General features: G+C 44.7%; 1 protein-coding gene across 1 annotated transcript in view; it reads right to left on the minus strand.

Annotated features, from left to right (window-relative positions):
• ITPKA (inositol-trisphosphate 3-kinase A) overlaps window positions 1-15,660 on the minus strand; it is a 40,606-nt gene that overhangs the window by 4,253 nt on the left and 20,693 nt on the right. Inside the window, exons 2-6 of the mRNA XM_055813458.1 lie at window positions 11,062-11,158; window positions 8,682-8,895; window positions 6,488-6,692; window positions 1,800-1,901; window positions 769-840 (exon numbers count right to left, since the gene is read on the minus strand). Coding sequence (XP_055669433.1) covers window positions 769-840; window positions 1,800-1,901; window positions 6,488-6,692; window positions 8,682-8,895; window positions 11,062-11,158 — 690 coding nt within the window. The remainder of the gene's footprint in view (window positions 1-768; window positions 841-1,799; window positions 1,902-6,487; window positions 6,693-8,681; window positions 8,896-11,061; window positions 11,159-15,660) is intronic.

The raw sequence follows: 15,660 nt of genomic DNA on the forward strand, positions 1-15,660 counted from the left end.
CACCTGTGACCCAACAGACTTTTGGGCTGTGCTTACACACAGACAATTTACATGCCCCATTTGACAGTTATATCAATCAGTAACGTGTAAATGGGCATGTAGAGGGGGAAAGGGATCCAGAAGACCAAAAGGAAGAAGAGCAGTTCTCCAGCTCACTTGGCAGCAGGTCTCAATTTGAGCAAATCAGCCAAAGCCAGTGACTACTTTCAAAGAAAGACCATGACTCATGATTAACCAAAATGCCACTAGTGACATGAGGAAATCAACAGGGTAAAATAAAATGCCTGGTCTCAAAATCTTCAGCTGTAACAAGCAGAACTTACAATGCTACGGATGCCTCCTCCACAGCAAAGCGTAAAAGGAGAACTTACAGAGCAGAATTATACAGTAAATCCAGTATTATAAAGCCTTTGTTGTCAAACTGCAACTGAATGCTACTGTACCAAATGCAAGCTTCCACACTACCATTCCTCTGTAAAGACTCCCACTGGAACACCCCAAGATTAGAGAAACTGCAGGAAACTGGTAGTAATAAACCATTCCCTGCAGCGGTGAGACCTGTAGGTGCTGGGATGTTATAAAGATGGAAGGACTTATTATTCCTCAACTGTTTTAATCTTCTGTATTGTTGTGATGGAGGCTTTAGGGTATCTGTGTTGGTAACATATATATAGTTTTCTTCTACTAATACAGCAGGCTAATCCAAAGTACATCTGAATGACCAAAGCAAGCAGCAATGCACCTCACAGTATTACACTCACTGCTCACCTCATGTCGCTTGAAGAAGTCTGAGGATTCAAGGATGACATGAATTTCCTGCAGACGCTTGAGGTATTTTTTCTGGAGGAAGGAAAAAACAACCCATAAACATTTAAGTAAAGAATGGATAGAGATACTCTGTTTACAAGAGTTAATATAGTGAAGAGATCATGTTAATTTTAGCCTAGAGGTGCTTCAAAACAACAGGTTCATCACTTGAAAGTCAATCTGAAAATACACTTGAATAGGCTTTCATAGCAGATGAACAGACTGGAGTTCCTCTGCTGCGTGGCTCAGGCCAAGCACACTTCTGTCCTGCTTGGATGTACTGAGAATTTCTGCATCCCTTTTTTTTTTTTCTCTTCTTTTTAATAAAGACAAAAAATCTCAAGCAATTAAAAATCTTTCACTTCTCCACAGTGAAAAGACAATGAAATTTTACACACATTTTTAATGCTGCCCTGTGTTACCAAGCGCGCTCCTCCTGGAGGGCTAATCTGCCTTCATAACGCCTTCGGCACTGCAGCCAAACACTGTGGCACCCTGAGCAGTTCCAAAGACAAGACACGTTATGCCACCCGCCACACGGCAGCGGTTATGCCCGCGGAGCAGCACACCGGAGTGGCCCTTTGGGGCCAGTCTCGTGCCTAGGAGCACAGCCAGCACCAGCCTCACCTCCTGCCCCTGCGCTCTGGTTTTATCCCCTCCAGCCTGAACTCCCAAATCACAAGTTTTCCTGCCAGCACAATCCTTGCTCAGACATCATCACCACCCTTCTGAGGCATCTAATATTCATGGTCAAAGCTGATGGCAAGCCGTAAGTTAGCTTGACTGATGTCTTGCTAGCATGAGGAGCTCAGCTGGCCGCTTCCCACAGCCCACCTAGTCCCCATGTCCACTCCCATCTGCCGAGAGGGACTGGAAGTCAAAACCATTTTCTTCCTTGGTAGTTTAATTCATTTTTCTTGTGCCAGAGGAAGCATGGCCCTGAAGCAAGTTCATTGGGTCAAAGATAGTTAACCCAAAGAGCTCAGACTCACCAGAATAGTTGTGTTGCCCTCAATGAATTCCACAAAAACCTGTAGAACTTGCTCCTGTGTCTTTGTAGTTTTGAAGTTTGTGTTACATGTTCCATCCGCCTTCTGCACAAAACCACACAAAGATAAAGATGATTTATACTACACACACGTATCACTCCCCTCATCAGTCAATCCTCTTGAACCATCAGCAGCTCAGCTCTTGCTAACCAGATGAAAGTGAGCAACTGAACAGGAAGAGAGCAGATAAACCAAGCAAGGAGTGGAGGAGACAAGATACCGGAGCTGACTGGATACCTTTAAATGGCACTTCATTTCCTGTCAAGTGCAGTTAAAAAAAAAAACCCACACAAACAACAACTCACAGTATTACCAGCTTGCAGGAGGGTTTTCTCACATGAGTACTAGCAGCGCAAAGTTCAACGGGGCAAACCACAGCGACCTCTTCGGCTGCCCTCTTGCCCAGCCTGGTGTAGTCTAACCCTGGCTGGGGCAGTAAGGGGCCATTTTCAAACCCAATTTTACTAGTCCTTTTTGTTTGTTTGTGTTTGGTTTGGTTTTTCAATGGGGAAATCAAAGATTGTGGTTAAGACTCAGTCCCAAATATACATTTGCAAATTAGCATGACCCAGAAGTCACAGAACGGAGAGCTAGCTGCAGGCAGGAACAACTTGGGATTTGCAATACTAGCAGTGACAAAGCAGGTACGTGAATTTTGGCAAAAGACAGTGTGGGCATGCTTGTGTCCAACTAGATCCTGGAGAAATACAGAGTGGTTTTGCGCTAACAGTAAGGCTCAGTACAAAAGCATCCTGCTGCTGAAGAAACAAGTCTATGTGCTGGTAGTGACCAGTTTGTACCCGTGGAGCTACAAGTAAACAAGAGCAGTACGTGAATCGGAGATATCTGTCAACATAGACTACACGAATATGCATTTCTCCAAGAATATCCCTGTTGCTTCAAGAATCACAAATATGAGCTGTTAGCACACGCATGTAAAATACAGCAATTCTTGCAGCTGGTAGCCTGTATCCACTAAAAGCCTGCAGGATTATCAAACCATATTCTTCTCCATTGTATCAGTCCAACCAAATCCCTCATTTCCATTACAAAAGTAAATCAACAGGTCATCAAACTGTGTTCCCTCCTACTTGTTAAAAGTCACTGCACCAAAACCGGGTAAATTCAGCTCTGGTCTCTGCAGGTGAACACTATTTACTCCATAGCAGAGCTCAGCTCCTAGTATATACACAAAAAAAACCCCAATAATGCTAAATTTCCAGATTTATCATGCAAAAGAATGAACTGACTGAATGGCAAAGCCATGCAGAACAGCCTCCCACCTACCAGATTTTCTAGCAGCAGAATAAACAGAATTTTATTCCAAGGCTGTGGGCCAGATACAAGTGTGGCATGTCAGCCTGATGAGATGTGTAAGTTATGCAAAAAAAGTTCAGCAGGTAGGCAGTGCAAGTTAGGAGCCATCTGATCTGGTGCGTTATAATACTCAACAGCACACAGAAAGCTGGCACTTAATCTGACGCCTCGTACCTCTACACTGGAGTAAGGTCGTCTTAAAAATGACTCCCCGTGCCCCAAATCCCAGAGCAAAGTCTGGAATAGCTTCTGTATGTTCCCTTTTCATCCTTTTTTGTCTGGACAGACTAGTCGCTTGCTTCTCTGTTGTTTAGAAACACTTCTGTGATTTTGATCCTTTGCAGTGGTTGGCAGGAAAAATAACTGCTGCCTGCCTTTACCTGCTGTAAACAACATCCAGATTTTGAATGGCACCATCCCTCGTATTCTGGACCAGGTCCCTGCAACAACTCTGGAGGCACCTGATCCCCACGAGGCGCTTGCCCACCTCACTCCAAAGGCGTACCTTTGTCAAGGCCTCCACGTACCTTCCTGCACAGCAGGGCAGCCTGTTGCACGGTGTGGCTGGCGGGCCACGTGCACCACTTCTCATCAGATGTGGCCATGACATAGCTAGCGGGAGGGCAGGTTTGGTGGCTCTGGAGAATAGCGCTACCTATCTTAACCCGCATGGTCTTGCTCTGATTCCTCTGCAGACTTCCCCTAAAGGGTTCTGGGTTAAGGTCGTGACCTAAATGGATTCACAAAGATTTGTGAATCAAATCTGGTGTCCTCCTGGGAAAATGGCTATCCCTGATCGAGGGCTAAAGGAACGGTACACCAAAGGAAGAAGTATCTTCCCAAACTGCACAGAGATTCAGTGACAATGGGAAGCCAGAACTCCTGATTCTCAGCCCCATGCATCTGTGCTCTGCAAAACTATTACCTTAGTGCTGTGGAGACAATGTTTGTGATGCCTAGCCTTCAGCAGCCCCCTCCAGAGAGGAAACCTGCATTCCGAATCTAGCAGCCACAAGAGACAGTGTCAGGTTCTGACCACAAGGAAACCCAATGGTTCAAACTATATTTGATAAGAGGAAGAGCAACGCATCCCATAAATGAACCTGAAGTGATTTCAGAGATATGGAAGCAAGGCAAGGAAAAGAGATGGATCACCTAAAGAGAAAAGGTATCCCGCTGATGAAGCAACAGTGTGTACGGTGAATCAGATCCCATTTATTGGCAGCCACTTCACAGAAGGGCTTCTATCATACCACTTCCGTTGCTTCTGCTTCTTACTCCAGGGCAGGAATATTTCTGGATGACCAAGCCCAACATACCTACGCAGGTAACTCCAGGAGTTATCAAGTGCTTTTGGGGAGAACCACCTCTTTTTCCCATCAACCACTAGCTGGCACCACTAATCCTTACAGGCTCTCCTCTAAAAATGGGGATCTCTGCAGCATGGTTTTGCTTTTCTGCAAATATGCAGAACTGGACGTACAGTTCAGCTACAGTGAAACAGCATAGGGTGTACTGACTAGCTGTTACTGCTTGAACAACTCGCTTTCTGTCACCATTTCTCCATGTAAAGAAATAAGAGAATGACACCGACATCCCTCATAACAGCACACATTTCCTGTGCTTAATCAACGATTAAGTATTTGTGTCCTGTTTTGCTCAGTTACAGCACTGTCTGGGAAATATCATGCAGTCTGTGTGCCATACGGCTCCTACCCACCTCTGATAACCAACCACAGCACAAAGAACAAGCCAGGAGGTTTTACTGGCATCCCCTGTGCTCCCTTAGCTCAGTCACTCTCCAGGACTCAACACAAATCTGTGCATCTTCTACACAGACCACCTATCTTTCCAAGAACATATGTAAAAGGTCTTGAGATCATCTGGGTTTCCGACTCCATTACACAGAGCATCCAAACACCTGTGTGGTATAGGAATAAAATAGGTATTTTGATAACATCATTAGATGGCTAAAGGGTAAGACATGAAGCATCTTGGCTGGACTGGAGCCAGATCCTCTACCGCCCAGACAGTTCCTGTATGAGAATGCCTGTATCTAGCAGCCAGGAGTGGGTGGCACAGCATACAGGGGGCCAGCACAGCATGAGCTGGAAGCCCTAGTTCCTGTATCACAGCAGGAGAATCTGTGAATGAGGAAGGGAGAAGACAACACAGGGAAGCAGAGAAGAAAGGGGTGTTTAAAGAGCCTCTGCTCATCAGCGTCACCCTCTTTTATCTCTTCTTCCTACGTGCTTAAACTAGGAAATGGAAGAAAAACTAATCCATCTCATAATTTACAATGACCTAACAAACCTAAATCAAACCTATATGCTCTGGGAACATCCTGAAATCACACAGGATAACCCATGCTAACTTCTTCATAGCTGTCCCGTCACGAGCTTCAGGTGACAAGTACTCACCCAGGGTGCAGGTGGGTTTGGGCAGCCCTCGCCACTGCTCCAGGTACACTATCTAAACCCAAGCAAACTAGTGTAAGGCTAGCTGTTACAGGCTGTGCAGGCAGCAAGCGCACTTCTGGATTCCAATAAGCGTTAACGTTCAAGTAACCGAGTCAGGTGGCTGATACTTTGAGAGCAGGTCCTAATGGGCTTCTGGGTAGGCATCTGTCATTGCCATGGGGCACAACAAATATAAAGAATTAATGGGCAGGGGAAAAAAATGGCCAAGGTTCTTCTGTGGCTGTAAGGTAGTATCCTAGGAATGACACAGGGGCACAAACTTATCCAACAAGAACAGCAGATGGACTTTGTTGACGGAGAAATTTTATTTTTGGTTGTTTTGGCTTTATTCCACTCCATCTATACTGGGTATTGTCATGTACTTAAAAGGAAAAGGGGTCTCCTTGATCCCAAGAAAATCTACGCTAATGCTTTTAACATACCTTGCAAATAAACATAACTGGAACAAAAACACTTTACTGTGATTCACTCTGAATAAATATGTATAGTTCCTGGATATAAAAAAAAGTAATTGCACGGGGAGAGGCAGTTATTTCTTCAGTTCTGAATTCTTCCTTATAAACAGTCTCATTTTCATTCTGTCTACACGGTATATGTGCTTGAGCCCTTCCTGCAGTGTCTCTGTGGTTGAACCAAGTATGGCTGATGTGCATTTGATGCTTAACTTCATCAACACTACTCTGTCATAATTAGAATGGCTGCTTTAAATTTCAGTTAGTGCATTTTCACTTAATCCTTTGGAAAAAACTGGCTACTGATGCGCACTAGCTTTTTGATTAATCAACAAATCAAACAAGTTCAGTCTCCAAGAACAGGCAGAAGTGAAACTATTACCTTAATCCCTTCAATCCTGAAGCCCAGATTGGCGCTAGAGCTGATGGTTTCCCTCCACTGCATGTATCGGGGTTTGGTGACAGCATGCTGGGCATTCTCTTCAGCTGTGGGAGCAAGAGGATCCACTTCAATCATTTTCTTGTACATGTCCTTACGCAGCTTTGGTTTCTCACGGGCCTTAGTCAACTCTTCCTCCAGGTACGTCCTGCAAAAGCAAAAATGTAAAGACTCCCCATACATTTCCTTTTACAACTTATAAACTGGCCTCAAGAAATATCAACCAGGAAAGTAAATGTTATCATTACCCCAGTTTTGTGCATGGTGAAACTAAAGGACACAGACTAATGACTGCATAGGCACACTTAGTGAACCAGCTGCAGGAACCGGCAATCGTGCCATTCACTTCTCCCAAGTAACAAGCAACAGGACAAGAGGAAATGGCCTCAAGTTGTGCCTGGAGAGGTTTAGGCTGAATATTAGGAACAAGTTCTTCACCGAAAGGGTTGTCAAGCATTGGAACAGGCTGCCCAGGGAGGTGGTTGAGTCACCACCCCTGGAGGTATTTAAAAGGCGTGTAGATGTGGCACTTGGGGACATGGTTTATCGGTGGGCTTGGCAGCCCTCAGTTAATGGTTGGACTCAATGACCTTAAAGGTCTTTTCCAACCTAAACAATCCTACGGTTCTAGGATTCACTTCTTGTTCTAACTACACCTTTACTTACTGTTACATGTTACTGTTATGTCCTGCTAACAGAATGGGAGAAAGCTGAATTCGTACTGTGCCATGCAACAGAAATGTATTTTCAGAGGACAGTTAGGAGAGATCACTTACAGTGAAGTCAGAAGCAAACAGGGCTGCCGAAGTCTTACCACCTTCTCTCTCCTCAGAAAAACCTAACATCATCATGTGTGATTTTTTAGGCCTCAGAAAGCAATTGAGGTTTTACTTAATGCATCACGGTGAAAGAGAGAATCACTCTTCTTACAGTAAAAATACAGTAAATAAAAATATAGTAAAGGAGATTACCTGGGCAGTTCCAAACCAGAAGAGGTAACCAAGAACAGGAAGGTGAAGGGTGAAAACCTCCCACATTTTGCTGTCATCACTTAACCAGTTAATCTGGTAACCATTGAAGGCACTATCCATGTTCTCTGATTCCACCGGACTCTTAAAGCTTGCACTTTGTCAGGTGCCTGAAGTGTACTTTCTTCATCACAGTGTAATAAGCCAGGCTGGTGTTGAGGAGATGCTGCCACTCATTACCAGAATGTCACGTACTTTGAATAAAATGCATACTGCTGCAAATCCTTCTCCTCTTTCTTCTGGACATATCAGTGCTACACATTTCTATTCTGACTTAGCTGACAATTCATTTACGATTTAGCATCTACTTGAAAAGGCTGGTCTGCACTCCGGTAAGCTGAACAACTCGTTTATGACAGTAATCCTTGAGCGTCTGAGCTCGCATCCAAAAGATTACTATGACAGTTCATACAACCCTGTACTGTTACTCCAGGCTCTCAACAGACCCCTTATCTACTCGTTACACTTAGGTAACATTTTTGAGGTTTTCCTCTTAATCACAGACAAGAAGAAAATGTGAATCTGGAGCACAAGGTGCAAGCATCATGGAGATGTCAATAGGGAAAAACACAGGTCAGCCCTGAGCAGATGGTTAACTCTTTTTCTTTACAGAAGAGATCAATACCAGTGAAGACTCATTCAAGCGTTGGAAATGGGCTTTCACACTGCTGTTCAGTCATTCACATTTGCAGACGTTTGGGAAATTTACTTTTTGTGGGTTTTTTTGAATCCCTGCATACACAAAGATTAAATGAACTGGCAGGGAATGAATCATGGAGGTTTTTTCCCATGTATTATCAGGCCATCACAAAGAAACTCTGTCTTGAATCACCCCTGAAAATTTCTTCATGTGGATAGTTTTTGAGACTATAGATCAGTTAGTTTCTAGAATCCACGTACAATCAGGCAACAGGGAGACTTACTCTCCCCAGGTTGTTCAAGGTGACTGCCAACCCAATAACAGGGTGTCTGGAGTGAATCCCAGGGCTCCAAAAATGTTCCCAAACTCCTCCAGACAGAACAGGACCACATCCCCACGCACCCCACCCCACCCTACCCCCACTTCCTTCAAATGCATTTGGGTTAGCAAGCACTTTCATGTACCCTACCTGATCCCCATCTTGCAGTCCATCACACAAGGCCCTTCAAAATCAGTAAGCAGGTCATCCAGCTGAATGTAGCTCTCGCCATCTCTCTCCACCACACCATGGAAGCAAGGGACGCAGGAGCGTAGTGGGTCTTTCATCAGTCGCTCAAAACACTCCTTTTCATTCTCTGAGAAGCGTTTGAGGATCTTCCCACTATCAGCTGCCTTGAAACTCCCTAAAAAAAGAAAATCAAACACATGCTGATGAGACTGACCTGTAAAAAAGAAAAACACCTTCCCCCACCACTCCAGCTTCATCTACCTCAGCCTCATGATACCTAACTGGTATTTCCCCTGAACAGAAAAGATAACATGCTTTCCATAAAAAACAAAACACCCAGGACAAACACAGCCATTGGCAGTGAAAGTACATTTGGATACATTCCCATGTCAGAATTTATAGCTTTAAGGAGTGCAGCTGCTCCAGGCCATCTTTTTTTTTTTTTCCCCATGCTAAACTCCTTGTTAGGATATTAAACACTACTATACTTACTAAAATGCACAGGAGGAAGCCACGAGCCAGAATTCATTAATCCTCTGACAGGCTATTTTAAAGCTGCGTAACACTGCCAGTCTTGGCTTTGTCCTTAATCCTCACGTAGGGTATACCTGTGGAGTGTGTACCTAGCGAGGCAGTATGGCCAGTCAGTGATCGTTAAGCAGCCACGAACAGGCCAGAAGCCAAGCACTGCCCTTTCTACACACACACACACACACACACACACTGTGACTGCGCTCGCATGTACCTCCAGGTACTGCCTCTTCTCCAGAGCCCTTCTAATTTGCAGGTACAGCCTGCAGTGCAATTGTTTTTTTTTTACAACCCCATGTCTGAATGGTATCCAGTACAAATGACAGTCTGCACAGGCCAAGACTGGCAAGTAATTAGATTGCAGCTGTCTGGAGTCTCCTGTGCAGACACTCTCCCTGTCCTGCACCCTGCCAATAACGTCCGAGGAAAGTATGTGTTTCATTCAGAGGTAGCCTTTAATCTACATGACATAAAATAGGTGCCAAAGTAGGAGCCTCATTAATCCTAGGGATAATGCTCAACATTATCACGGCAGGAACCTTCAGCTGCTGCGAACCGGTTCTTCTCTGACAAATCCTAGAACTGGCACTGCCTCAGCACAAGGGTGATGGTTGTGATGGCCCAGGTCTCAGTTTAGAAAGAACTGGTCATATCAGAGAAGAACAGCTGCAAAAAGGATGGACTAAAAGCACCACAGAAAACTATTTAAAGGAAACTGGAGCAGTGCCTCACTTCCATCAGCTTCTAGTAACCCCTTAACCTTCCTCTTCTACACAAGCCCCCAGCAGGGTTATGATTACATGACCAGTGCATCACTCCACACAGACCAAGCTAACCCCACACACGCTGTGATAAAAACTGCAATAAGACTGGGGCATCACAGCACCCTGAGTGATAGGAGTCAGGCCCACCAACACCACTGTGTAAAATACAGCTACTCCTTTTCTAGGACTAAATAAATTTCTCTGCACAGCTTTAAAGTGCACTGTATTAGCGCATTAGCATATAAAGAGGTGGTTCAGGTGCTGCATTAAAGCACGATGCAGCGTAGGTGCCTGCCCACATGTGTACTAATAAACCCCACACTACCTCTTTAGGAACAAGGGCTGCATAAGAATTAAATGAAGCAAGAGAGAAGCAAACCTGATGACTTCTCTCTGTTGGGTTTTTTTCTGCCACAGCAATGAAACAAAGCCTACATCAGGAGCACACTTACCAACTTCTACAGACATGAAGCTAGCACTAGCTAACTGAGCTGCTCCTTGCACTCACACAGTGAGCAACAACACTCAATGCAAACACCTGATCCCCGAGGCAGTTTTCACCAGATTTGTTTTCCACCCAAGGGCTTACATTCCGATGAGGGGTTTGGCATTGGTATTATGAGCACTGTCCTTGACAGGGCTGAAGTACACAAGGGTACGGACACTAACCCTTCCCACTAGGGAACTAGCATACTGACTACTCAGTCAAGGAAGACAATCCCATACCACAGCCAACAGCGAAAGGCAGACTAAGGCTTCAACTCCCCAGTCCCTCCTGTTTCCCTCTAACACACGTTTTACGTATACCACCTTACAAGGATACATGAGGAGCCAGACCCTTCCCTAGGGTCATTACCCAGCTGTATCACTCTCCCTTCCCTCTCCCCCCACAACTAAAAGAAAGATGTTCTAATTCACAGATTTATGTGCTGTTGCCTGCTTCATTTTTACATGAAGGAAGGAAATAGGGAAATGCTGAAACATTGTTTTCCCTACTGCTGCCATCCCCACTCCAGAGACAGTCAAATTGAAGATACCCATCTCACCTGTGTGCCCAGCCAGCTGCACCCACGAGTAGCGTTTCTTGAAGGGACTGATGACTGGTAAGTTAACCATGGTTTTAATTGTATGCCATGCCTTTTTCTGGAATACGAAGAAAAGAAATATTAAGTTGGGCAAGAGCTGAAATCCTGACATGCCACCAACCTACCATGTAACTTCATGCACACTGAATTGTTCCTCACTAAGTGCTCAAAGGTGGAACCACAGAACAGACACTATGATTGTCATCAGAAAAGTACACACATAAACCCAAGAATGGACCAATACTTAAATATAATGCCCTACCATTCACAAGAAAACTGCCTGCAAGAAATAAATAAATAAATAAGTCATACTGCATACACAAGCCTGTTCCTAGCCACACCTGACCCTCTGTACCTGAGTCATGCAGTATGCGGACAGCAGATGCTGAACACGTGCTTAGGCACATTTAAGCTTCCATGAGACATGAACATAAGCTGTTTGCCACTGTCAGCAATGCTTCCTTTCCCAGAGAACTTCATCGTCACCTCGTGACTAACAGCTTCCTCCGAGTCAGCAGGTGAGTCTTACTGTAACAGATGCACAGAAAATGCATCTCTAGTTGGACACGGAGCAACTGCAGGTGCCTCAGGTCCCTCAGCACCCACTGCCAGTGTGCTGCAGAATCTACTTCAGGTCACGGATTTTCCAGCTCCCTCCCCTCTTTGCCAATCTCGTTACTTTTTAACAAAGCTGGGCATTGCTCTGACCACCTTTGGCTGCCACACAGTGCAGCTGGCTGGGTACCGCTGCTGGCAGGCAGGGAAACAGACCAGCTGCTCACAAAAATCAGCTGAGTGCTCTGTCGCAAAGGCAGAAAGGGAAAAAAGAAAAAAGAAAGAAAAAAAAAAAAAGAGTAAAAACTGGAAAAGTCCTGTGCTCTGGAACTGAAACCTGCGTGGGAGAGAACCACAGCCTGCTGGCGTTCATGTTACACGCTGAGGGATCCCAAAGTGCTTCACAAACAAGGACAGCAGGCTCACGTCTTCCGTCACTAGAACATGATACCCTGGCTGGCGAAAAAAAATGGAGCTGCTCCATACCTGTGTGCAACAGCTCAGGAATGAGGGGCTTTTGCTGAGATCAAGTACAGCTGGGGACTGGGCTGCACTTACAGAAGTGCTCATCAATGGCCTAACTGGGATTCACCAAAATCAGTGGGGGGCACTGATTTCACTGAAAATGAGTTTAAGTCACTGCTCAGCACCTGAAAAATCCACCTTTAAAACAATCCTGTCTTCTGCAGCAGGGATATTGATCTGACAATTTAGGTGCTTAGCATACCAGATTTTTATTGTCTTCTACACTACACTTCTACAGAAGTGAAAAATACAAAAAAGTCAAATTGCAGACAACGGATACACAGGCAAAATGTAGCTCTCCAGATCATACTCTGACCTGATCACCCTTCCCCAAACTTGTTCACTTATACCAAGTTTTTTATAAAGTATCCTCTAGCAATGTTGGCGACTGTGCGAGGAAAGAACCCTGGGGCTATCTTAGAACTTATCAAAAGGATACATGAACTCATAGAAGCAGGTAATCTTTGTTTTAAGGATTTGTCTTGATAAGAAAGTTCTACATAATGCTGCAAATTAAACTGACATAACGATATAATCACCATATGAGCATACTTATTCCAAAATAAGACTGCTTCTTCCTACTTAACTTACTTTGGTTCTGAATGCAGTTCAAGCTGAAAAGAAATCACTCTGGATCTGATATAAGTGTCCCATGCAGCAGTTATACTTTCAAAAACATGCTGCACCCATGAGAGGAAGCATCCAAAGAAAATCCTGGATGTTTGAGAATCATGAAGGCTCAGTTGCGCTAACCACAACTCCACAGATGTTACTAGCTCTAGCTAAACTCCAATTCCATAAATACCTTCTGCAGGTTTAAACGACCCTTTCATATTCAGTATTGTTTGCCTTAAGCCGTTCCAAACTGCAGCCTTGCAGTGCTAAACAGCACCTTGTCTCTTACACAGAGCTAGCTGCTGTTTGGTGAGGATGAGGGAGACTCTTGTACACCACTTACAAATGTCCACAGCCTCCTTCTGGAGGAAAGTGCAATGTAAATATTGTTATCCAAGTAGCAAAGGTAAATTACTTGTGTAGTCTGTTTGCCAGAGTTAACTAAGCCCTTCAGTTTACTCTGCTGTTTCTACTCCAGAAGGACACAGCCCTAAGTTATTTAAAGACCAGTTGAAAGTAAACACCATTCCAAATTAAATGACCCCTTTGAATGTAACTCGTGCCACCAAAGGTTTAGTTTTCTGAAGATTCCAGCCCAGTTTTCAGGATAACACTGCTTTTCACCCATCCCTTAACCAGAAGTCACCCATCAGCCCATTACTCTCCCATAAAGATCCCATACTTGTCATAATGTCCCCGCTCCTAACAAACTGCATCCTGTCTCCCAATGACATGTCATACTGCTACACCCAGAAGTGATGAGAAACACAGGTTTTCAAGGAATGCACATCAACTGTCAATGCCACACCACACTCCAGTGGCTTTTCCACCTCCTACCTCCCACCCAGCCCCAAAAAGCTGCAGCTTTTATTTGTACTGTGGGTGTGAAGGAGAGACAACATGCCAAATCCAGCCCCAGCTCAAGTGGACTTTGGCTGCTTGGGTTACAGCTGCCTTGGATGAGTACGTCTAAGCTACTTAACCAATAAGCAGACACTGACAATTTTTATTTTTTTTCTTTTAAGTTATTTTAAATAATCTCTTCCCAAACCATTTTGCCCTCAAGACAGGGAAAGCGTGAGGCTCAAAGCCAGGAGGGAAAGGACAGTGTTCAGACCCGTCCCCTGGGGCATGCAGCCATCAGCAGGGGCCCAGCAGCTGCACTTCTCTCCTGCAGCTTCCAGCCTCCCGATTCACTCAACCCAGGATGCAAACTGCCAGGACGCAAACAGGGCTGCGTGCTGTTGGAGCAGTGGTGTGAGTGGGAAGATGAAAACTTTGTGTGCCTGCTGTAGGAGGAATCTTTCTCACTTCTATTTCTAAAGCAAGATCTTTTCCTCTTTGTTAGCAATGGTATTGTGTGCTTTTCAAATCACTGCTTTATGTTGCAATGGCAAAGAGGACTGCTACCACTGCCCATCCGTATCTGCAGTCTGTATCTCCCCCAGTCCTTTCTGTTTCTTCTAGATTCCTGCTCAGTCCTCCTTGATCTTTTGCTATGCCTGGGTTTCTCCAAGCCCTCCTTTCTTCTAGATTCCCAGCCAGTGCATAGGAACAAGGAAACCAGTCCAAAAAGGCCAAGAGTCAAACATGAGAAATTATTAATATTCTTAGATTGGGTATATAAATTACTCTATGTAAAGTGTAACTGACACTATATATATATATATATTTATCTCCCCAGGCAATAAGAGGTGCGGGAAGCTAGAGGAGAAAAGCTAGTTTCCTGCCAACAGGTCAGTCTGTGTGAGGGGCTGTGCCAAGGGAACCGTGTCCCTGGTAGCAAAAGAATAAAAATTCAGGGGAAGAGAAAGGGAGAACCAATTCCTGCCATGCAGCCACAAGGCACACAAAGGATTGTGGCTTGGTATCTGACATTTATCTGTGTTATCTGGATTACTCTCCTGAAGGTGAGGCACAGCACTGAAGAGCGGCACACATCCATGCAGCAGATGTGGCAGACCGGCTCCGTGTTAGCACCGGCACATGCAGACGGGATGCCAGCCAGACCAGGTATTCCCAGCCTGTTCAACCCTGGATGAAGGTAGCTGTTGCCATCATGTCTATCCATTAAGAAACAGCAAAAATGAGCAGCAGCCAAGAATCATTGTTTCTGAGAGCACAGCTCTCTGTGGGCCTTTCCTCATGATGGGAGCAGAAGTGCATACATTACTAGCAGGCAGAAGCACAGCCATGACAATCCTGCCCAGACACACCAGTAGGACTTGGCTGAGGAAAATCCATGAAACTTCATCCATTTTAAGTAGTTTTGGCTCAGACCTCACTGTCCTCAAGAATTAATCCCCAGGGAGCACCAGGCTTTCCCAAAACCCTCCCACCATTTCAGGACATGGGCTATCCTAACAGCCTAGCTCACTGAACAGATCAGTCCAGACTCCCTGAATTCCGTGGGGAGGGGTGTGTGTATATGTGTGTGCATGCGTGTTTGGTTGCTGTTGTTGTTTTACACACATATAAAACAACCAAAATCTCTCTCTCAGCATATGCTGAATCCCTCAGGGACAGGAGAGCTACTCTGACTCCTAAGGACAATGGGGAATAGGGACCTGAACCTTCCTCTGTTCTGTGAAAAAAAATCTCTCCCGTATGTGAAGGTAAAATGAAAACAAAGATCTCAGTTCTGTGAACACCCTGAACACATGTAACTACCCTTAGATGAACACTGACAAACAGATAACATACACAGGAATTAGCAGAATTGAGTCCTAAGTGAAGTAATTACAGTAATTAAAAACACCAATCACATCTAAACTAGTAAGTATTGGGGGAGGGGGGAATAAGAAAAATGTTTTCTTCAGGGGGAAAAAAAATCCATCAATTTTAATAATCCTAGTATGTTACATG

This window comes from Falco peregrinus, chromosome 1 (genome assembly GCF_023634155.1).
Source record: "Falco peregrinus isolate bFalPer1 chromosome 1, bFalPer1.pri, whole genome shotgun sequence".
Taxonomy (NCBI): domain Eukaryota; kingdom Metazoa; phylum Chordata; class Aves; order Falconiformes; family Falconidae; genus Falco; species Falco peregrinus.